At 59.7% G+C, this 19,346-nt stretch overlaps 1 protein-coding gene across 1 annotated transcript in view; it reads left to right on the forward strand.

Moving 5' to 3' along the window:
* The window catches only part of WDR90 (WD repeat domain 90), a 47,860-nt gene that overhangs the window by 4,867 nt on the left and 23,647 nt on the right, over positions 1–19,346 (forward strand). Inside the window, 16 exon segments of the mRNA XM_054390900.1 lie at positions 779–888; positions 939–1,048; positions 3,863–3,931; positions 4,441–4,551; positions 5,346–5,491; positions 5,779–5,836; positions 7,025–7,143; positions 8,360–8,497; positions 9,761–9,864; positions 11,805–11,921; positions 13,226–13,461; positions 14,112–14,251; positions 15,054–15,184; positions 17,221–17,351; positions 18,538–18,699; positions 19,172–19,300. Of these exon segments, the coding sequence (XP_054246875.1) occupies positions 779–888; positions 939–1,048; positions 3,863–3,931; positions 4,441–4,551; positions 5,346–5,491; positions 5,779–5,836; positions 7,025–7,143; positions 8,360–8,497; positions 9,761–9,864; positions 11,805–11,921; positions 13,226–13,461; positions 14,112–14,251; positions 15,054–15,184; positions 17,221–17,351; positions 18,538–18,699; positions 19,172–19,300 (2,011 nt within the window).

Raw genomic sequence — 19,346 nt, forward strand, 5'->3', positions numbered from 1 at the left:
TGCCAGAGCTCCCAAACCTTAGGGAATGCAGGGTAGGAAATGCTGCTGATGGAGTGGCAAAGCTGAACAAAGCTGGGGCTTGGTGGAGCCATTTTGGCACCCCCAACTCCCCCAGCCTGGCCTCCCAGCAGAGGGCTTCCACCCTGCCAGCACTGCTGTGGCCTCCTCTGGCCCTGCTCCCACAGCTCCCTGTCTGTGCTGAGGACTCCAGAGCTGCCCCAGCACTGCAGGGGAGGTCTCAGCAGGCACAGCAGAGGGGCAGAATCCCCTCCCTGCCCCTGCTGCCCACACTGCTGGGGATGAGCCCAGGACAGGCTGGGGCTGGGCTGGCAGTGCTCAGTGCCAGCTCTGCACCCCCAGCACCCCCAAGGCCTTCTCCTCAGGGCTGCTCTCCAGCCCTTCTTCCCCAGCCTGGGTTGGTACCAGGGATTGCCCTGACCCAGCTGCAGGACCTGGCCCTTAGCCTTGTTGATCCTCATGAGGTTCTCAGAGATCCCTTTCCCCAGCTTGCCCAGGTCCCTCTGGATGGCTCCTGTCCCTCAGGATGGGATGTGTCCTGCCCCACTCACCTTGGTGTCACCTCCAAGCATGCTGGGGGGGTGCCTGGATCCCACTGTGCACATCACTGATGAAGATATCTGGGGGAGGATGGGGCAAAAGGGGGAAGTCTACAGGAGGCACAGAAGGGGCAGTGATGGAGGCCAGGCAGGGAGGTCCCAAGGTGGGTTCCTGGGTGCAGTATCCCGACTCCATGACATCTTCCTCTGGTTCTGCTCAGGTTCCCATCCCAGGGCTCTGAGCTGCTCTTCAGCTCCATCTGGAAGAGCTGTCCTGATCCAGTGGCAGGTGGGAAGGCTGTGGACAGCAGCCCAGGCTGTGCCAGCACAGGTGGGTGCTTGGCTTTCCAGCACGGCCCAGCCTGCTTCTCCTGTCTCCAGGTGGGCAAATCTCAGAGGACCTCATCTGCCAGCCAGCCCAGCCAGCCATGCTCACCAAGTCAGCCCAGGCCAGAGTGTCCCTCACCCCTCACAGAACCTGTCCCAAAGCTGTAAGTCCCCCAAGGAGCAGCCTGTGCCTTCTTCCTTGCTGCACCCCCTGCAGCTTTTCCTCATGCTGTGTCTTTGAATTCCCTGATTTCTGTCACTGTCCCCCATGGCAGCCTCCCAGCAGGGCTGGGGTGGTGACAGGGGTTGGGAGCTGGCTGAAGGACAGGGCTCAGGGAGTTGTGGGGTACAGTCTTGTTGGAGGCCTGTGGCTGGTGGTACCCCAGGGGTCAGTATTGGGCCCAGCCCTTTTCAGTGGATGAAGGCTTGGAGTGGAGCCTCAGCCAGTTTGCCGCTGATACCAAACTGGGAGCAGTGCCTGCCACCCCTCAGGTTGTGCTGCCACCCAGTGAGCCCTGGGCAGGCTGAGAGCTGGGCAAGGAGAGATCCAAGGGGATTCAGCAAGGGCAAGGGTAGGGTCCTGGCCCTGGGGGAGAACAGCCTCATGGATCAGCACTGGTTGGGGCTGACCTGCTGGGAAGCAGCTCTGCAGCTCTGGGGAGAAGGACCTGGGACAAGGTGGACAAGAGGATGCCTATGGGCCAGCAATGCACCCTTGGGGCCAAGAAGGGCAATGCCATCCTGGGGTGCATCAAGCAAGAAGAGGAAGGTTTTCCTCCCCCTCTACTCTACCCTAGGGAGGCCTCATCTGGTGTCCTGAGCCCAGTTCTGGGCTCCCCAGTTCAAGAGGGGCAGGGATCTGCTGGAGAGGGCACAGCAAAGGGCTTCAAAGCTGCTGAGGGGCCTGGAGCAGCTCTGGGGTGGGGAAAGACTGAGAGCATTGCAGCTGAGAGCCTGGGGAAGAGCAGCCCCAGGGGGGATCTGATCAGAGCTGATCAATACTTCAAGGGTGGGTGTCAGGAAGGTGGCACCAGGCTTCCGTTGGTGGTGCCCAGAGACAGGACAAGGGGTAAGGGGCACAAAGTGGCACATCAGAAGTTCCTCCTCATGTTCAGAACTTCTGTAATTGAAGGGTGTGGAGCTCTAGAGCAGGCTGCTCAGAGAGGTGGTGGAGTCTCCTGCTCTGGAGAGCTTCTAAACCCTCCCCTGACCTGCCCTGGGTGGCTCTGCCTTGGCAGGGGGTTGGGCTGGATGGTCTCCAGAGATCCCTTCCATCCCTGCCACTCTGTGATCCTGTTTAGGATGTTGAAGCTGCTGCTTGTCATTGGCAGCTGCTGTGGGCAGGTCAGAGCTTTGCTGTGGGCAGGGTCTGTTGGTCACAGCCCTGCAGTTCCTGTCTGGGTGGTTCAGGCTGGTGTAGCACAGAGCAGGGAAGATAAATGCCAAGCAACTCCTCATCTCCAGCCATCCATCCTCCCTGCCTCAGCTAAGGCAGCAAATGGTTGTGTGAGGAATTGAAGCCTGGAGGCTAGAGCCCATGGCTGGGTGCCCCCAGGGAGAGTGCAGTGTGTGGAGTCCAGACCACAGGCACCACCCCTGGCTGCTGAATTCCCCTTCCATGCTGGTGGTGATGTGGGAGCTGGTGCTCAGGCTAGTGCTGGGCTTCTGGAGAGGCCCTGGGGGAAGCCATCCTTGTGCTGTGGAGTGGGGGACAGTGAGGGCTGTGCCCACTTTGCTGTTAGGAAGTGGCTGAGCGGGCTGGTGAGATGCTTGCAACCTCTGCTGGGTGGGGGGAGAGCAGCTCTCCTGAGGCTCTTCAGGGCTGGATCTTTCCAGGGGCTCTGCTTTGTTGTCTGGAGGAGGTGACAGCCCTGGGAGCATAGGGGGAGTGGACTGGTTGCCATACCTGGCCAAGCCAGGTGCCCCCAGGGATGCTCCTTCCTTGCTGCTGGCACTGTGCTGTCCCTCAGGGGAGGCCTGGCTGAGCTCAGAGCTGATCTCTCAGGCTTTGCTCTTTCTCAGCTGCCACACTGCTGCCCTGCAATTCCAAAAAGCATCCCTGAGCCTCACCTGACAGCCCCAGGGCTCCCAAGGCTTCCCAGGGCTGTCCCTGCTGAGGACCAGGAGCTGGGGAAGAAGCAGAGACCACACAGTGCCAGGGCTGCGGAGCCAGCGGCCGGCGATGGTGGCATCCATGGGCCCCCCCAGCAGGGCACAGAGGGCACCAGCACAGCTGCCCAGGCATCCAGGCAGGTGGGTGAGGAAGCACAGCAGCATGGGGTGGCTTTGGGCTGCTGGTGGACACATGTGGAGAGGGAGGGGTGGAGAGGGAGCCAGGCAGGGTTGGAGGGGTAGAGGGGGAGCCAGGCAGGGCACAGAGGGGTAGAGGGGGAGCCAGGCAGGATTGGAGGGGTGGGAGTGGAACCATATGGAGGTGGAGCTGTCTGGGGAAGATGAGACTGTGAGGATGACCCAGGGGAGGTGCCTGTGACCTTGGCAGAAGCTGCAGAGGGAACACAAGCTCCAAGCTGGAGTCCTGTGTGGGTCCTGGGGAGTCCTTTAGCTGGTGATGGTTTTCCTGCCTTGCAGTTCCCCTTTCCACTAGCATCTGGCTTGCCCTGAAAGAGGGACCCTGTGCTCAGCTCTGCTGACCTTGAGCCACTGCTGGATGTTTGTTAATTTGCCCAGAACATGTTCAGCAAGGGCCTTGGACCCTCTGTGCCATCTGGGAGGAGAACCTCTGCCTGCAGGGTCAGAGGACAGCCCTGGGCATCACCAGGGCACTGGAAGGCCTGGCTGGGAGAGGTGGGAGGTCCCAGCTCCTCCTTCCTGCTTGATTTCCTGCCAGGTTAAGTCATTCAGAGCTAGCCCCTCTGAGAGGAGAGAAGCCAAAGCTGTCTGTGTGCTTCAGAGAGAACCTAGGAGTGGGGATGCAGAACCTCAGCCCAGGCTGATGCTGCTCTCTGCTTTCTTTCCAGAGACTCTTACCAGATCCCATCCTGAAGCTGAAGATGATCATTGGCTTTGGAGGCTGCAGCACCAAATGGGTCAGTAGCTCCTGATGGTCTGGAGAGCTGATCTGTGATTGCATGGCCACAGAATTGATGTTTGGAGGCAGGAGAGGCAGCTGAGGGCCACCCTTCCTGCACATCTGCATGGGGAAAATGACCCTGAGGCAGAGGGGCACAAACCACACAGCCACAGAGCTGCTGAGGCTGGCAGGGCCCTTGGAGCTCATCCAGTCCAACATTCACCCAGGGCTCACAACCCAGCACTGCTGCTGAGCCACTGCCACCAAACCACCTCCCTCAGCACCACAGCCAGGAGGCTTTAAACACCTCCAGGGGTGGGGACTCCACCACCTCCCTGGGCAGCCTGAGACAGGGCCTGAGAACCCTTGCTGGGAAGAAATTGTTCCCCATATCCAGCCTGAACCTGCCCTGGGGCAACCTGAGGCTGTTTCCTTGTGTGCTGCTGCTTGTTCCTTGGCAGAAGAGCCTGACCTAGGGCTTCTCTGAGGAGCTGCAACCCTCTCACTCCTGTCTTGTTGCTGCAGGCACTGTGGACTCAGGACAGTGCTGCAGTGGTGTACCCCTGCCATGCAGTGATAGTGACCCTGCAGATCCAGACTGGAGAGCAGAGGTTCTTCATGGGGCACACAGATAAGGTAAGTGAAAGGCTGCTCAGCCAGCCTGCTGCAGGGCTGGGGTTGTGCTCCAGAGGCAGCCCTGGACCCAGCTCTCCCCAAGAGAAGAGGTGCTGTGGGGTGAAGGGCTGGAGAGCAGCCCTGGGGGGAAGGCCTTGGGGGTGCTGGGGCTGCAGAGCTGACCAGGAGCTGGCACCAAGCACTGCCAGTCCAGCCCCAGCCTGTCCTGGGCTGATCCCCAGCAGTGTGGGCAGCAGGGGCAGGGAGGGGATTCTGCCCCTCTGCTGTGCCTGCTGAGACCTCCCCTGCAATGCTGGGGCAGCTCTGGAGTCCTCAGCACAGACAGGGAGCTGTGGGAGCAGGGCCAGAGGAGGCCACAGCAGTGCTGGCAGGGTGGAAGCCCTCTGCTGGGAGGCCAGGCTGGGAGAGTTGGGGTTGTGCAGCCTGGAGAGGAGAAGGCTCCAGGGAGACCTTCTGGTGGCCTTGCAGTGCTTCAAGAGGCCAGAAGGAAGCTGGGGACAGAGTTTTTCTCAGGGCCTGCTGGGACAGGCCAAGGGGGGATGGTTGGAAGTGAAAGAGGGAGATTGAGAGTGGAGAGAAGGGAGAAATGTTTGGCAGTGAGGGTGGGGAGAGCCTGGCCCAGGCTGCCCAGAGAGGTGGGAGCTGCCCCATGGCTGGCAGCAGTGCAGGGCAGGTTGGTTGGGGCTGAGAGCAGCCTGCTCTGGCTGCAGCTGTCCCTGCTGGCTGCAGGGGTTGGACTGGGTGAGCTTGGAAGGTCCCTTCCACCCCAGTCCATGCTGCCCTGGCTCCCACAGGTCTCAGCCCTGGCCTTCAACAGCAGCAGCTCCCTGCTGGCTTCCACACAGCTTGGAGCCCTCAGTGTTGGTCGCCTCTGGGACTTCCCCACGGGCAGCTGCCTCTCCGTGTTCCAAACCCATGTCCACTCTCTGACATCCCTGAGGTGGGTCCCAGCCTGGGCACAGGTGGGTGAAGTGTTGCAGCACAGCAGCTGCTCCCTGCTCTTCATTCATGGTCAGCCAAGGCTGAAGTTCTGCTTTCCCTGCCCCTTTTTATCACTCAGCCCTGCTGGCAGCTGGCCCAGAACAGCTGCCAGGCTGCCAGCTCCCTCCTGGCCTTATCCCTCAGGCCTTGCTGTTTCCCTGCACCCACAGCTTGTTCCTTTTGCTCTCTCTGAGATGCCTTGGGGGGTTGGGCATCTCTGTCTCACCAGGTGGCCTCTCCCTGCAGCTTCTCTGGCAGCGGAGCCCTGCTGTGCGGGGCCGGACGGGACGGACACGGCAGGACGGTGAGGGAGCTGCAGCAGGGCCTGAGAGAGCTGCCCCTGCCCTGCAGGAGGCTCTGCTGCTGCAGGGTGCACTTCCTCTGCAGATCGACCTCTGCTCTGGGCTTCCCTGGAGGTCATCTTCTTCACTGGGAGTCAAAGGGAGATGCCCTTCTTGTTAGCTGCTTTGGAAATCACAGAATCTCAGTGTGGTGGTGCTGGAAGGGACCTCTGGAGCCCAGCCCACAGCACAATGCCCAGGAGCACAATGCCCAAGGGGGGTTGGAAGCTCTCCACACAAGGACACTCCACAACCTCTCTGGCCAGCCTGCTCCAGCCCTCCAGCGCCCTCACACCAAACAACTTTCTCCTCCTGCTCACATCCAACCTCCTGCCTGCCCCTTTGTGCCCCTTGCCCCTTGTGCTGTGCCTGGGCACCACTGAGCAGAGTCTGGCCCCAGCCTCTTGCCCCCCACAGCTCCTTTAGCTCTTGCTGAGCATTGCTCAGGTCTCCAGTCAGCTTGTGGAGGCAAGGAGGAGAGCAGTGTCCTTTGCAGCTGTCTGGGAGCTGGGGAGGATTTATCCATTTGTAGAATGGGTTGGGTGGGAAGGGACTCTAAAGACCACTGAGAGCCAACCCCTTGCCATGGGCAGGGACACCTCCCACCAGCCCAGGCTGCTCAAGGCCTCATCCAGCCTGGCCTTGAATGTCTCCAGGGATGGGACTTCCACTACCTCCCTGGGCAACCTGTGCCAGTGCCTCCCCACCCTCACTGCAAACAATTTCTTCCTCCACTCCAGTTTCAATCTCCCCTCTCTCAGCTCCAAGCCATTATCCCAGACCTTGTTCAAAGTCTCTCCCCAGCTCTCCTGTACAGCTCCAGCACAGCTGCTGTCCCAGCAGGCAGAGTTCCCACTCCTGTGTGGATTTTTCTGCCCAGCCTGAGCCCTGTTGCCAGGCAGCTCTGGCATTTAGAGCCTCTCATCATGGGTGACAGACAAGCACACTGCCATTGAGCTTTGCAGAGCTGCTGGACTGTCCTACACACTCCATGCCAGAGGCTTTTCTTGTCTCTGCTGCAATTCTATTACCAATCCTTTGTCCCCAGCTCCAGGGTGGGCCCCAGCTGGGCAGCTGCTGGGAGGAGAAGCTCTGCTCCTGCCGACATTTCCCTGTGGGAGTGCCTCTGCCATTGTGTTTTCTTGCTTCAGATGGTGGTGGTGTGGAACACTGCTCAGGTGCCCTGTGGTGGAGAGGTGTCTGTGCTGGCCAAAGCACACACAGATATGGACATCCAGACCTTGAAGTTTTCTTTTTTGGATGACACCAGGTAGTGTGCAAAGAAAATCATCTCTTGATCTGCAGCCAAGGGCAGCCTGGGCTGCATCCACAGCAGTGTGGCTAGAGCTGGAGAGAGAGGATCCTGCCCCTCTGCTCTGCTCTGGGGAGACCTCACCTGCAGGGCTGGGGCCAGATATGGGACCCCAGCACAGGAGAGACCTGGAGCTGATGGAGAGGAGCCAGAGGAGGCCACAAAGATGCTCAGAGGCTGGAGAAGCTCTGCTGTGGGGACAGGCTGGGAGAGTTGGGGCTGTTCAGCCTGGAGAAGAGAAGGCTCCAGGGAGACCTCAGAGCTGCATTTCAATATCTGCAGAGGACCTCCAGGCAGGCTGGGGAAGGACTGTGCAGAAGGGGCTGTGGGGATAGGAGGAGAGGCAATGGTTTGGAACTGGAGCAGGGCAGAGTTAGGTTGGACATCAGGAGGGAGTTCTGCACAGTGAGGGTGGACAGACACTGGGACAGGCTGCCCTGGGAGGTGGTGGAGGCCTCATCCCTGGAGATACTCAAGCTCAGCCTTGCTGTGTACCTGGGCAGCCTGCTCTGGTTAGAGCTGTCCCTGCTGCCTGCAGGGGTTGGACAGGATGCCCTTGGAGGGTCCCTTCCAACCTGGTGGAAGCTGTGAATATCCATCAGCAGCAGGGATGTGGCAGGGCACAGGGGCAGTGGTGCTGCTGCAGCTGGGCAGTTGCCATTCCTGCTCTTGGTGCTCTCTGAGCTGCTGGCCCTGGCTGCCTGCTCCCCCTGCAGGGCTCTGCAGCAGGGCAGCTCTCTGTGGCACTGGCTCCTGGGACAGGAGGAGTTGGAAGTTGTCCTGCTACGGGAATTGTGGCAATTACACAAACCTGGTGGGATGAATCCTAGCCTGGAGTATGGCCATGGATGGCTGCAAGCTGCTCAGAAGGGACAGGAGAGGAAGAAGGAGGGGCAGGAGAGGAAGAAGGAGGGGCAGGAGAGGAAGAAGGAGGGGCAGGAGAGGAAGAAGGAGGGGCAGGAGAGAAAGAAGGAGGGGCAGGAGAGGAAGAAGAGGGGGCAGGAGAGGAAGAAGAGGGGGCAGGAGGGATAGAGGTGCTGCCCTCTGTGTAAAGAAGTGGCAGAATCAGCTCCCTGGATCTGCTGGCCACACTGCTGGGTGCAGCCCAGGCTGTGGCTGCTCCTGCTGGCTGCAGTGGGCTGGGGGTGACCAGCGCTGTGTGGCTCTGTTGCAGGCTGGCATCGTGTGGCAGTGCCAACGTGCGGCTGTGGCGCCTGCGCGGTGGTGCCCTGCGCTCCTGCCCCCTCGCCCTGGGGCACCTCCAGCCCCTGCACTGCACCGACCTGGCCTTCCACCAGCACCACCACACACTGTAAGGGCCTGAGGGCTTCCACCACCCCCCCACCCGGGGCAGCAGGCAGGAGGCGGCCCTGCAGCTCTCAGCTGCCTCTGTCCCAGTCCCCTGCGGGAGGGGAGGCTCTGGGTTGGGTTTTCCCTGCCAAACAGAACCAACAGATTGGAAGAGACCTCCCAGATCATCAGGTCCAGCCAGTCACCCAACCCTGCCTAAGCAAATACACCATGGCACTGAGTGCCTCAGCCAGGCTTTTCTTCAGCTGGAGCTGGGAGAGCTTCTGCCCTCCTCAACACACTGCAGACCCCAGCAGAAGTTGTGCTGCTGGCAGGAGAGCCCAAGGAATGTGTCTGGCCTCTTGCCTCTGCTGTGTGCACTGAACCTCTCCCCAGCCTCACACTTCTGCTTAGCTCCCAGAACCACATGAGGAGCAGGTCCAGAGAAGGGCAAGAGAGCTGAGGAAGGGTCTGGAGAAGAGGGCTGGGGAGGAGCAGCTGAGGGAGCTGGGGGTGTTGAGCCTGGAGAAGAGGAGGCTGAGGGAGACCTCATTGCTCTCTGCAGCTCCCTGAGAGGGGGCTGGAGCCAGGTAAGGCTTGGGCTCTGCTCCCTAGTGTCAGGTACTAGGAGAGGCAATGGCCTGAAATTGTGCCAGGGGAGGGTTAGGTTGGAGAGGAGGAAAATTTTGTGTGCTGCAAGAGTGGTCAGGGCCTGGAAGAGGCTGCCCAGGGAGGTGGTGGAGTCCTCATCCCTGGAGGTGTTCCAGAACCATGTGGCCATGGCACCTGGGGCCATGGTGGGGTTGGGTTTCTGGCTGGACTGAATGAGCTTAGAGGCCTTTTCCAGCCCAAACAACTCTGATTCTGTGCTCTCCTGTACCTGGGCAGGCACACACCGTTGTTGGGTGCTTTAATCATCAGAGCCAGACCTTTGCTGCTCCCCACTCTTCTCCATCAAGGCAGAGCAGAACTCACCTGGCCCTGCCCTCCCCCGGGCTGTGTCCTGTGCCATAGACACATTCCTCTCTGAAGTGTGCCCTGAGCTTTTAGCTCTTCTGCTGATCCATGTTTCAGAGAGGCAGAACACAAACCAGAGGTTGTGAGTTGGTTGTGGATTTGTAGACTCAGAGCCTGGCAGGGTGCCCAGGGGCACCTCTTTGACCTGCTGGGTTCCTGCGAATCAGGCTTAACACAGCAGTTCAACCAAGCTGGGCTTTCCCAAAGCACACTGGTACAGCTGCACTTGAGCCTGAGGTGCCAAAGCAGAGGTCTCTCTCTTTCACAGCTTTGTCAGCAGCAGGAGTGGCCACGTCCTGGAGGTGGACTGCAGGAAGGTCTGCGTGAGGAGCGTGCGGCGGCTGCTGCCCACACGGCCCCCGGCCAGGGCAGGCACAGCCACAGGTAGGAGCTGCAGGCAGGGCAGGACCTGCACCATCAGCAGGGGCAGAAATCAGCCCAAAGGAATCTCTGGTGAAATGAAGCAGCTGTGTAGAGTCATGGAATGGTTTGGGGAGGAAGAGACCTTTGAGGTCATCCAGTCCAAGCCTTACCCCAGCACTGCCAGGGCACCACTGAGCCATGGCCCTCAGCACCACAGCTACACAGCTCTGGAACCCCTCCAGGCATGGGGACTGTAGCACTGCCCTGGGCAGCCTGGGCCAGGCCTGGACACCCCTCAAGGGTAAGAAAATGTTCCTCATGGCCAATCTGAACCTCCCCTGGTGCAGCTTGAGGCCATTTCCTCTCATCCTGTCCCTTGTTCCTAGGGAGCAGAGCTCAAGCCCCAGCTGGCTCCAGCCTCCTCTCAGGGAGCTGCAGAGAGCAATGAGGTCTCCCTCAGCCTCCTCTTCTCCAGGCTCAACACCCCCAGCTCCCTCAGCTGCTCCTCCCCAGCCCTCTTCTCCAGATCCTTCCCCAGCTCTCTTGCCCTTCTCTGGACCTGCTCCAGCCCTCAGTGTCCTTCTTGGAGTGAGGCCTCAGAACTGAACCATGCTGTGGCCTCAGGAGGGCCCAGCCCAGAGGCACAATCCCTGCCCTGCTCCTGCTGCCACCCCACTGCTGATCCAAGCACAGGATTGGTTTGGGTTGGTTTGATCATTGCTCTTTGCCTCTGAAGTGCACCAAAGGCTCCTCTGAAGTGCAGCGAAGTCTTCTCTGAAGGCAGAGTTGCAGCAGCTGAAGGCTGGTTCCACTTTCAGGCTCCTGCTGCTTTTGGAAGCATGGAACAAGGTCTTCATGTGCTGCTGGGTCTGGGGATTTGTTCATGGTTCAGCCTTGCACAGGGTGCTTGGGAAGCTGCTGTCCACTGAGCTGGAGAGCTTCCTGCTCTGCCCTTGCTGCTACCAGCAGGAAGAATTCACTTTTCAGTTTGGGATTGCTCTGACAGCTTGAGCAGTGCAGTTTGCTTTGCAAATGGACCTAAGTGATGTTGAGCGCAGCCCTGTCACAGACCCCCTGCAGACAGCAGGGACACCTCCAACCAGAGCAACCTGCCCAGGGACACATCAAGTTTGACCTTGAATGGCTCCAGTGAGAGTGTTCCAGGGGAGGCGGCAAAGCTGCTGAGGGGCCTGGAGCAGCTCTGTGAGCAGCAAAGGCTGAGAGCCCTGGGGCTGAGAGCCTGCAGAAGAGCAGCCCCAGAGGGCAGCTGAGCAATGCTCAGCAAGAGCTAAAGGAGCTGTGGGTAGGGGGCAAGAGGCTGGGGCCAGACTCTGCTCAGTGGTGCCCAGGGCCAGCACAAGGGGCAAGGGGCACAAAGTGGCAGGCAGGAGGTTGGATGTGAGCAGGAGGAGAAAGTTGTTTGGTGTGAGGGTGCTGGAGGGCTGGAGCAGGCTGGCCAGAGAGGTTGTGGAGTGTCCTTGTGTGGAGAGCTTCCAACCCCCCCTGGGCATTGTGCTCCTGGGCATTGTGCTGTGGGTGCCCTGCTGGAGCAGGGCTTGGGCTGGGTGAGCTCCAGAGCTCCCTTCCCATGCTCACCACACTGGGACTCTGGTAAAGGCTTTCTGTGCCTGCTGAGAGCTGCACAGTGGCCAAGAGCAGTGCTGGAAGGGGAGGGGGATGGAAAGTATTCAGTGGAGGCCTGGCAGTGCTGGGTTGGCAGCTGGACTTGGTGATCTTGAAGATCCTTTCCAACCTCAGTGGTTCCATGTTTAGAGTTCTGAGAACTGGCTGCAACTCCTCAGTTTGTGCTTTCAGTCACCATGGAATTCCTGGCTGCTGCTTCTGAGGCTTCAGCCACAGGTGTGGGTGGCTCATTGGAATCAGCTCCTGGATGGGGCCACCCTCAGTTGGAGTTTTCTTCTTTCACTGTCATCTTTTTGGCTTTTCAGGCCCTGGGATTGCTATAAACAGTATCAGCATCTCCTCCACCTTCTGTGCCACTGGGTCAGCAGATGGCTACCTGAGGCTGTGGCCCTTGGACTTCTCAGCTGTTGTCTTGGAGGCAGGTGAGTAGGGCTGAGAGCTGTGCTGCTGAGCTCCACATCTCCCCCAGCCTGCTGCTGGGACAGCAGAGCCCCACAGGCAGGTCTGCCAGAGCAGCTCTCAGGGGTGAAGGCATCTCTGTGCCTGCTGTCCCTAGGGATGGCTGTCCTGGAGGGCTCCAAGAACAATTATCCAGAGTCATGGAGTGGCTCAGGTTGGAAGGGAGCTCAGAGCTCATCTCCTCCAAGCCCCTGCCATGCCCAGGGACACCTCTCAGCTAGACTCAGCTGCTCAAGGCCTCATCCAGCCTGGCCCTGAACACCCCCAGACAGGAGGCAGCCACAGCCTCCCTGGGCAGCCTGTGCCAGACTCTCACCACCCTCACACTCAAGAACTTCTTCCTCAGCTCCACTCTAACCCTGCTCTGCCTCAGCTCCAAACCATTCCCCCTTGGCCTGGCTCCAGACTCCCTCAGCAAAAGTCTCTCTGCAGCCTTCCTGCAGGATCCCTTCAGGTCCTGGCAGGCAGCTCTGAGGTGCCCCTGGAGCCTTCTCCTCTGCAGGCTGCACACCCCCAGCTCCCTCAGCCTGTGCTCACAGCAGAGCTGCTCCAGCCCTTGCAGCATCTTTGTGGCCTCCTATGGCCTCACTCCACAGCTCTGAGTCCTTCTCCTGCTGGGGACAGCAGAGCTGGAGGCAGGATTGGAGGTGAGGTGTGGGCAGAGCAGAGCCAAGGGGCAGAATCCCCTCTCCTGCCCTCTGCCCACACTCCTCTGGCTGCAGCCCAGCACACAGCTGCCTGCTGGGCTGCAGGAGGGCACTGCTGGCTCTTGGGGAGCTGCTCAGCACCCAGCACCCCTAAGGCTCTTTGTTCAGGGCTGCTCTCAACTCACTCTGCCCCCAGCCTGGATTGGCCTGGGCTTGGCCTGCTCCAGCTGCAGAACCCTGCCCTGTGACTTGTTGGACCTCCTGCAGCTGGCACTGGGCCATTCATGTTCATTCTTGTACCTGAGGAGGTTCTCCTGGGTGAGAGCAGGGACTCGGTCTCAGTTTTGGAGCCCTTGGCCCCAGGGCTCATCTGCCCATGGGAATTGAGGGGCAAAGCTGAGCAGTTCTGCACTTTATTTGGAAGGAGTCAGCACAAGAGCAGAGCCTGGCAGCTTCTAGAAGGAGCAAAGACTCCTCTGTCTCTGAACTCAGGCCTGCACACAGTCTCCAAGGCCTGGGATGCTCCTTGCTGTGTCTGTGCTTCCCTGAGTGGGTTGGGAGCTTTGTTCCAGCTGCTGCTCCTTTCCCCAGGATCTGCTCACTCCTGTGTCTTTCCCCAGAGCATGAGGCTCCACTGAGCTCCATCTGCATCAGCCCAGACAGCAGCAAGGTGCTGAGCAGCACCAGCACAGGGAGCCTGGGCTACCTGGACATCCAGTCCCAGGACTGGCACACCCTGATGCGCTCCCACCAGGGCCCTGTGCTGGGCTTCTGCCTGGGGGGGCTCCGGGGGCAGCTGGCAACAGTGGCCCAGGACAGCACCATCAGGGTCTGGGACCTTGGCTCCATGCAGCAGGTAGGGAAGAGCATACAGCCAGAGTCACAGGATGGGAGGGACCCTAAAGACCATCCAGTGCCAACCCCCTGCCATGGGCAGGCACACCTCCCACCAGCCCAGGCTGCTCAAGGCCTCATCCAGCCTGGCCTTGAACATCTCCAGGCAGGAGGCAGCCACAGCCTCCCTGGGCAACCTGTGCCAGTGTCTCCCCACCCTCACTGCAAAGAATTTCTTCCTCCTCTCCACTCTCACTCTCCCCTCTCCGAGCTCAAAGCCATTGTCCCTCATCCTGGCACTCCCAGCCCTTGTCCAAAGTCCCTCCCCAGCTCTCCTGGAGCCCTTTCAGGTACTGAAAGGCTGCTCTGAGGTCTGCCTGGAGCCTTCTCTTCTCCAGGGTGAGATTCCTTTGGAAGTGTGGAGTTTGGAGGGTTTCAGCTTAGTGCCTGATCTGGCCCTGACCTCTGCGTGATGGTCAACCACAAATGCTCTTTTCCTGCATCTTTACAACATTGGCCTTGAACATAACACAAAATGCTCAAAGGCTTCACTGGGCTCTGGGTGCATCAGGGCAAGGTCAGAGTTGTCTGTGGGACATGCAGAGGTGGAGGTTCCTCAGTGGAATGCAGGTTTCTGCAGCTCCATGCCTATGGTGTGTCTGTTCCCTGCAGCTCTATGACTTCAGCAGTGCTGAGGACATGCCCTGTGCTGTGGCCTTTCATCCCACCCAGCAGATCCTGGCCTGTGGCTTCAGCAGTGGCTTGGTGCAGACCTTCAGCTTGGCTTCCTCTGATCTGCTGGTGGAGCACAGGTGAGTTCCACCTCAGTGTGTGGAGGAACTTCCCTTGGGGGGATGCTGGAGGCCTGGAGCAGGCTTCCCAGAGAGGTTGTGGAGTCTGGAGAACTTCCAACCCCCCCTGGGCATTGTGCTCCTGGGCAAGCTGCTGTGGGTGCCCTGCTGGAGCAGGGGCTTGGGCTGGGTGACCTCCAGAGCTCCCTTCCAGCCTAACCCTCCTAGGACTCTGGGAAGCTCTCACTGTGGGAGTTGCCCCAGGCAGGGCAGGGATGGATCCAGCTGTGGCTCCTTGTGAGCCACAGTCATGACCATGGAGATGGCAGAGGTCCTTGTCTTGAACCTGACATCCTTGTGTCCCAGCTGAGTGGCTTCCAAATAGAGAGAACCTCCTGTGGCAAGGCTCTGGGTGGGAGGAAAGGCCACAGCACAGGGCATGTCCTCAACCTGTGAAGGCTGTGAGGCCTTTTCTCTGTCACTTCCCAGTGGGCAGTTGGCCAGCAGCAGGGAAGAGCTTGTCCCGGAGAGCAGCTGAGCAGGGAGCCCTGCTGAGCCTCACTGTGGGAAGCAGAGGATGCTCCACAGGGAAAGGGACAGTGTCCCATGCTGCCCCAGCTGGAGTGCTGCCCCTGACTGCTCCCAAAATCTGGAGAGGTGCTTGTCCTGGGCTGCTGGAGGTGTGAGCCTGCTGAGGTCCTCAGCCTGCCCCTGGTGGTTCTGAGTTCTGCAGTACCTTGCTCAGTGTTGCTGTTGGCTCTGGGGGGTCAGTGGGTGGTTGGTTTCTCTCCTCTCCTTTTTGGTGTCTTCTGCCCTTCTCCAGGCAGCACCATGCTGAGATCACTGGCTTGACCTTCTCTCCAGATGGCCACTTCATGTTCAGCTCCTGTCTGCAGGGAACTCTGGCTCTTTACAGCTGTCTGGCAGAGAAAAGCCAAGTCCTGAGGGTGCTGGGTAAGGCTCTGGGGTTGGGAGTAGCGTTTCTTGTGCTTTTATTAGCACAGACATCCTGGCACTGAAGCCAAAGCAGACATTTTCTGATGAGCCTTCTGTGTGTGAGCAAACCCTGCTCACTGCCACCTCCTCATCCTGCTCCAAATGCTCTCAGCCTGCTCAGGGCTTTGATTCTATCAGTGTGCTGCACTCACACAGACCTGCCCTGGCAGCTCTGGGGTCACAGCCCATGGCCTAAGGTGACACAAGGTTAGATCTTCCTGCTTGGCTTGGGGCACAGAGTCCAGAAAGCTGCCTGGTGGAAAAGGCCCTGGAGGTGCTGGATGCCAGCAGCTGAAGAGGAGCCAGGGGTGCCCAGGTGGCCAAGAAGGGCACCAGCAGCCTGGCCTGGAGCAGCAATGGGGTGGCAGCAGGAGCAGGGCAGGGATTGTGCCTCTGGGCTGGGCACTGGGGAAGCCACAGCTTGAGTGCTGGGGTCAGGTCTGGGCTCCTCACTCCAAGAAGGACATTGAGGAGCTGGAGCAGGGCCAGAGAAGGGCAAGAGAGCTGGGGAAGAGTCTGGAGAAGAGGGCTGGGGAGGAGCAGCTGAGGGAGCTGGGGGTGTTGAGCCTGGAGAAGAGGAGGCTGAGGGAGACCTCATTGCTCTCTGCAGCTCCCTGAGAGGAGGCTGGAGCCAGCTGGGGCTTGGGCTCTGCTCCCAAGGAACAAGGGACAGGACAAGAGGCAATGGCCTCAAGCTGCACCAGGGCAGGTTCAGGTTGGCCATGAGGAACAATTTCTTCCCCTTGAGGGGTGTTCAGGCCTGGCCCAGGCTGCCCAGGGCAGTGCTGCAGTCCCCATGGCTGGAGGGGTTCCAGAGCTGTGTAGCTGTGGTGCTGAGGGCCATGGCTCAGTGGTGCCCTGGCAGTGCTGGGGTAAGGCTTGGACTGGATGACCTCAAAGGTCTCTTGCAACCCAAACCATTCTGTGATTCTTCTTACTGATGCCCCAGCCCTGACTCTCCCCATTCTGTAGCTTCCCTCTGGGGTTTGTTTATGGGATGGATTCCCTTCTCCTGCCTGCAGCAGAGCTCCATGAAGAGCCACAGTGGTGAGCAGAGAAGGTGGAGAGCTGCAGACAGGAGAAGCAGCACAGGGCCAGGGCAGTTTGGGAGCATAAATGTCACCTTCAGTGTGCGCTTTGGAAAGGAGCTGAGGCAGGGCAGGGAGCTCCTTTGTGCTGTACAAGGAGGAGGGTCCAGCTCTGGGAAGTGTGTGACTGAAGTAGGTGGAGAAGGGAGAAGGGCTTGGAGAGATCAGGGATTTGTCCAGAGTCTCCCAATGGTGGCAGTGCTGCAGCTGGAGCTTGGTATTGGCTCTGCTGTGGACCCTCACTGCCTGGCCACACTCCAGGGACAGAGCAGGAGGAGTTTGGTGGTGGGATGGCTCCAGACAGTCCTGTGGAGCTTAGGATCTTTGGGTCTGGCTGCCCCTGGGCTGACATCAGTGTGGGCTTCAGCACTGGCTTCATTCTGCACATGGCTCAGACACCCAGGGTGCGGCTGAGACCTCCTGTCCAATGCTCCTTGTCCCAGCTTCTCCTGACCTTAAAAATCACTTCCACAACCACTGCTACTGCCTTGACCTTGTTCTGCTCTCCTGGAGAGCTCCTCACACTCGCTCAGGCCACCAGCCTCCTGTCCTAGACCTCATCTTCCAGGTGCTTCACTCCAGCTTTGGGTGCTGCAGGTGAGATTTCTGAGTGCCCAGAGAAGTTGTGGAGGCTTCAAAGCCAGGTTGGGTGAGGCCTGGAGCAACCTGGGCTGGTGGGAGGTGTCCCTGCCCAGGGTAGGGGCTTGGAACTGTATCATCTCGAAGGTCCCTTCCAACCCAAACGGTTCTGTGTGGTTCTGTGATCCTCAGCAGAGGCTTCTCTTTTCTCAGGCCAGGAGGTTAACCCCAGGCTGATGCAGAGGTGGTCAGCAGCAGCATCAGGCCCCAGCTGGCTGCAGGGTGCCCCTTGCTGCTTGCCTCCCTGCCTCTTGTTGTGCTCCCCAGGTGGTGTGGTGGCTCCGGACGCCGGCGGTGCCGCGGCCACGCTGGTGGTCAGTGCAGACAGCAGGCTGCTGGCCTTCCTGGGCCCTTCCAGGTGCCTTGTGACTGTGATGGAGGCCTGCTCCCTACATCAGGTACCCACTGCCTCCCCTCCTGCTGGGGGAGGGGAGGAGGAGAGCAGGAGCCAGAGGCTGCTGTGAGCTGGAGGGGAGAGGCTGCAGCAGATGGATCGAGGGCACTGGGCAGCAGCAGTGCTGCAGGTGGCCCTGCCTTGCCCTGCCCAGCAGATGCCTGGAGTGAGCTTTGCTTTCTGCTCTGTGAGACAGGAACATAGCAGTACTGGGAGGCTGGAAACCCTCTGCTGGGAGGCCAGGCTGGGAGAGTTGGGGTTGTGCAGCCTGGAGAGGAGAAGGCTCCAGGGAGACCTTCTGGTGGCCTTGCAGTGCTTCAAGGGGACAGAAGGAAGCTGGGGACAGAGTTTTTCTCAGGGCCTGTTGGGACAGGCCAAGGGGGGATGGTTGGAAGTGAAAGAGGGAGACTGAGAGTGGAGAGAAGGGAGAAATGTTTGGCAGTGAGGGTGGGGAGAGCCTGGCCCAGGCTGCCCAGAGAGGTGGGAGCTGCCCCATGGCTGGCAGCAGTGCAGGGCAGGTTGATTGGGGCTGGGAGCAGCCTGCTCTGGCTGCAGCTGTCCCTGCTGGCTGCAGGGCTGGGCTGGATGAGCTTGGAAGGTGCCTTCCAACCTAAAGCATTCTATGGCTGTGTAGAACCAACAGTCAAGGCTTCTTCTCCAGCTTCACTCAGGAAGGCTGCAGAGAGACTTTTGCTGAGGGGGTCTGGAGCCAGGCCAAGGGGGAATGGTTTGGAGCTGAGGCAGAGCAGGGTTAGAGTGGAGCTGAGGAAGAAGTTCTTGAGTGTGAGGGTGGTGAGAGTCTGGCACAGGCTGCCCAGGGAGGCTGTGGCTGCCTCCTGTCTGGGGGTGTTCAGGGCCAGGCTGGATGAGGCCTTGAGCAGCTGAGTCTAGCTGAGAGGTGTCCCTGGGCATGGCAGGGGCTTGGAGGAGATGAGCTCTGAGGTCCCTTCCCAACCTGTGACTCCCTTCCAGAAGGGTAATTTGAGAAGTCTTGGGTAGGCCATCAGCTCTGACATCTCTCTCTGCTCTCCTGGGCAGCAGGCACAGCCCCTGAAGCCCTCACTAGATGGGAAGGGAAGGGAAGGGTCTGGGGGCTCTCTAGCCTCACATTAGGAGAACTAGGAGAGCAGTCCCAGGGCTTCTGCAGTTCTGCCTCCAGGACATTTGTTCACTACCTCCTTCTTCCACAGCTGCTGAGGGTGGACATCAGCACCCTGGGTTTGAACAGCACAGCCTTGGACTCTGCAAGGAGGCTCTGCTTTGCTGCAGTGCCTGCAGGAGAGCTCCTGGTGTCCACTTGCTCCAACAGGATCCTTGTGCTTGATGCAGACACAGGGCAGCTGCTGAGGGAGGTAGGACACTGACACCCAGGCCCTCTGGCACCTGGGGCTTGGGCACTTTGTGTCCCTGCAGGAAGCTGAGGGAGGGAGGAGCTCATCGTGGAGCTCGTGGGCTTCAGAGGAACAGAAATCACTTCTCTGAGATGGCTTCTTTGGGTGAGGGTGCTGGAGGGCTGGAGCAGGCTGCCCAGAGAGGTTGTGGAGTGTCCTTGTGTGGAGAGCTTCCAACCCCCCCTGGGCATTGTGCTCCTGGGCAAGCTGCTGTGGGTGCCCTGCTGGAGCAGGGCTTGGGCTGGGGGAGCTCCAGAGCTCCCTTCCAGCCCCTGCCAGTCTGGGATTCTGGGGTTGTGTGAGGAGTGGCAACTCATGGCTGTCCTGCTGTGGTTGTGGTCAGGGTGGTTTGGATGCTGTCACTCTGCTGTCCTGCTGAAGAAGGACCTGCCCTAGCCTGGCTAAGGGCTCTGGTGCTGTTCCCTGCCCTCAGGTGTCTCCTGTGCACAAGCTGTGCTGCTCTGCCTTGGCCCTGAGCAAGGACAGCAGGCACCTGCTCACCGCTGCCCACAAGCTGGTCCAGGTGTGGGACTATCAGAGGAGCTTCCATGGCAACTGCCAGGTACTGCCCAGGGCTGGAGGGGACTGGGGTGGTGCTGAGAGCCTGC

The sequence above is a fragment of the Indicator indicator genome, chromosome 22, assembly GCF_027791375.1.
Source record: "Indicator indicator isolate 239-I01 chromosome 22, UM_Iind_1.1, whole genome shotgun sequence".
NCBI lineage: Eukaryota > Metazoa > Chordata > Aves > Piciformes > Indicatoridae > Indicator > Indicator indicator.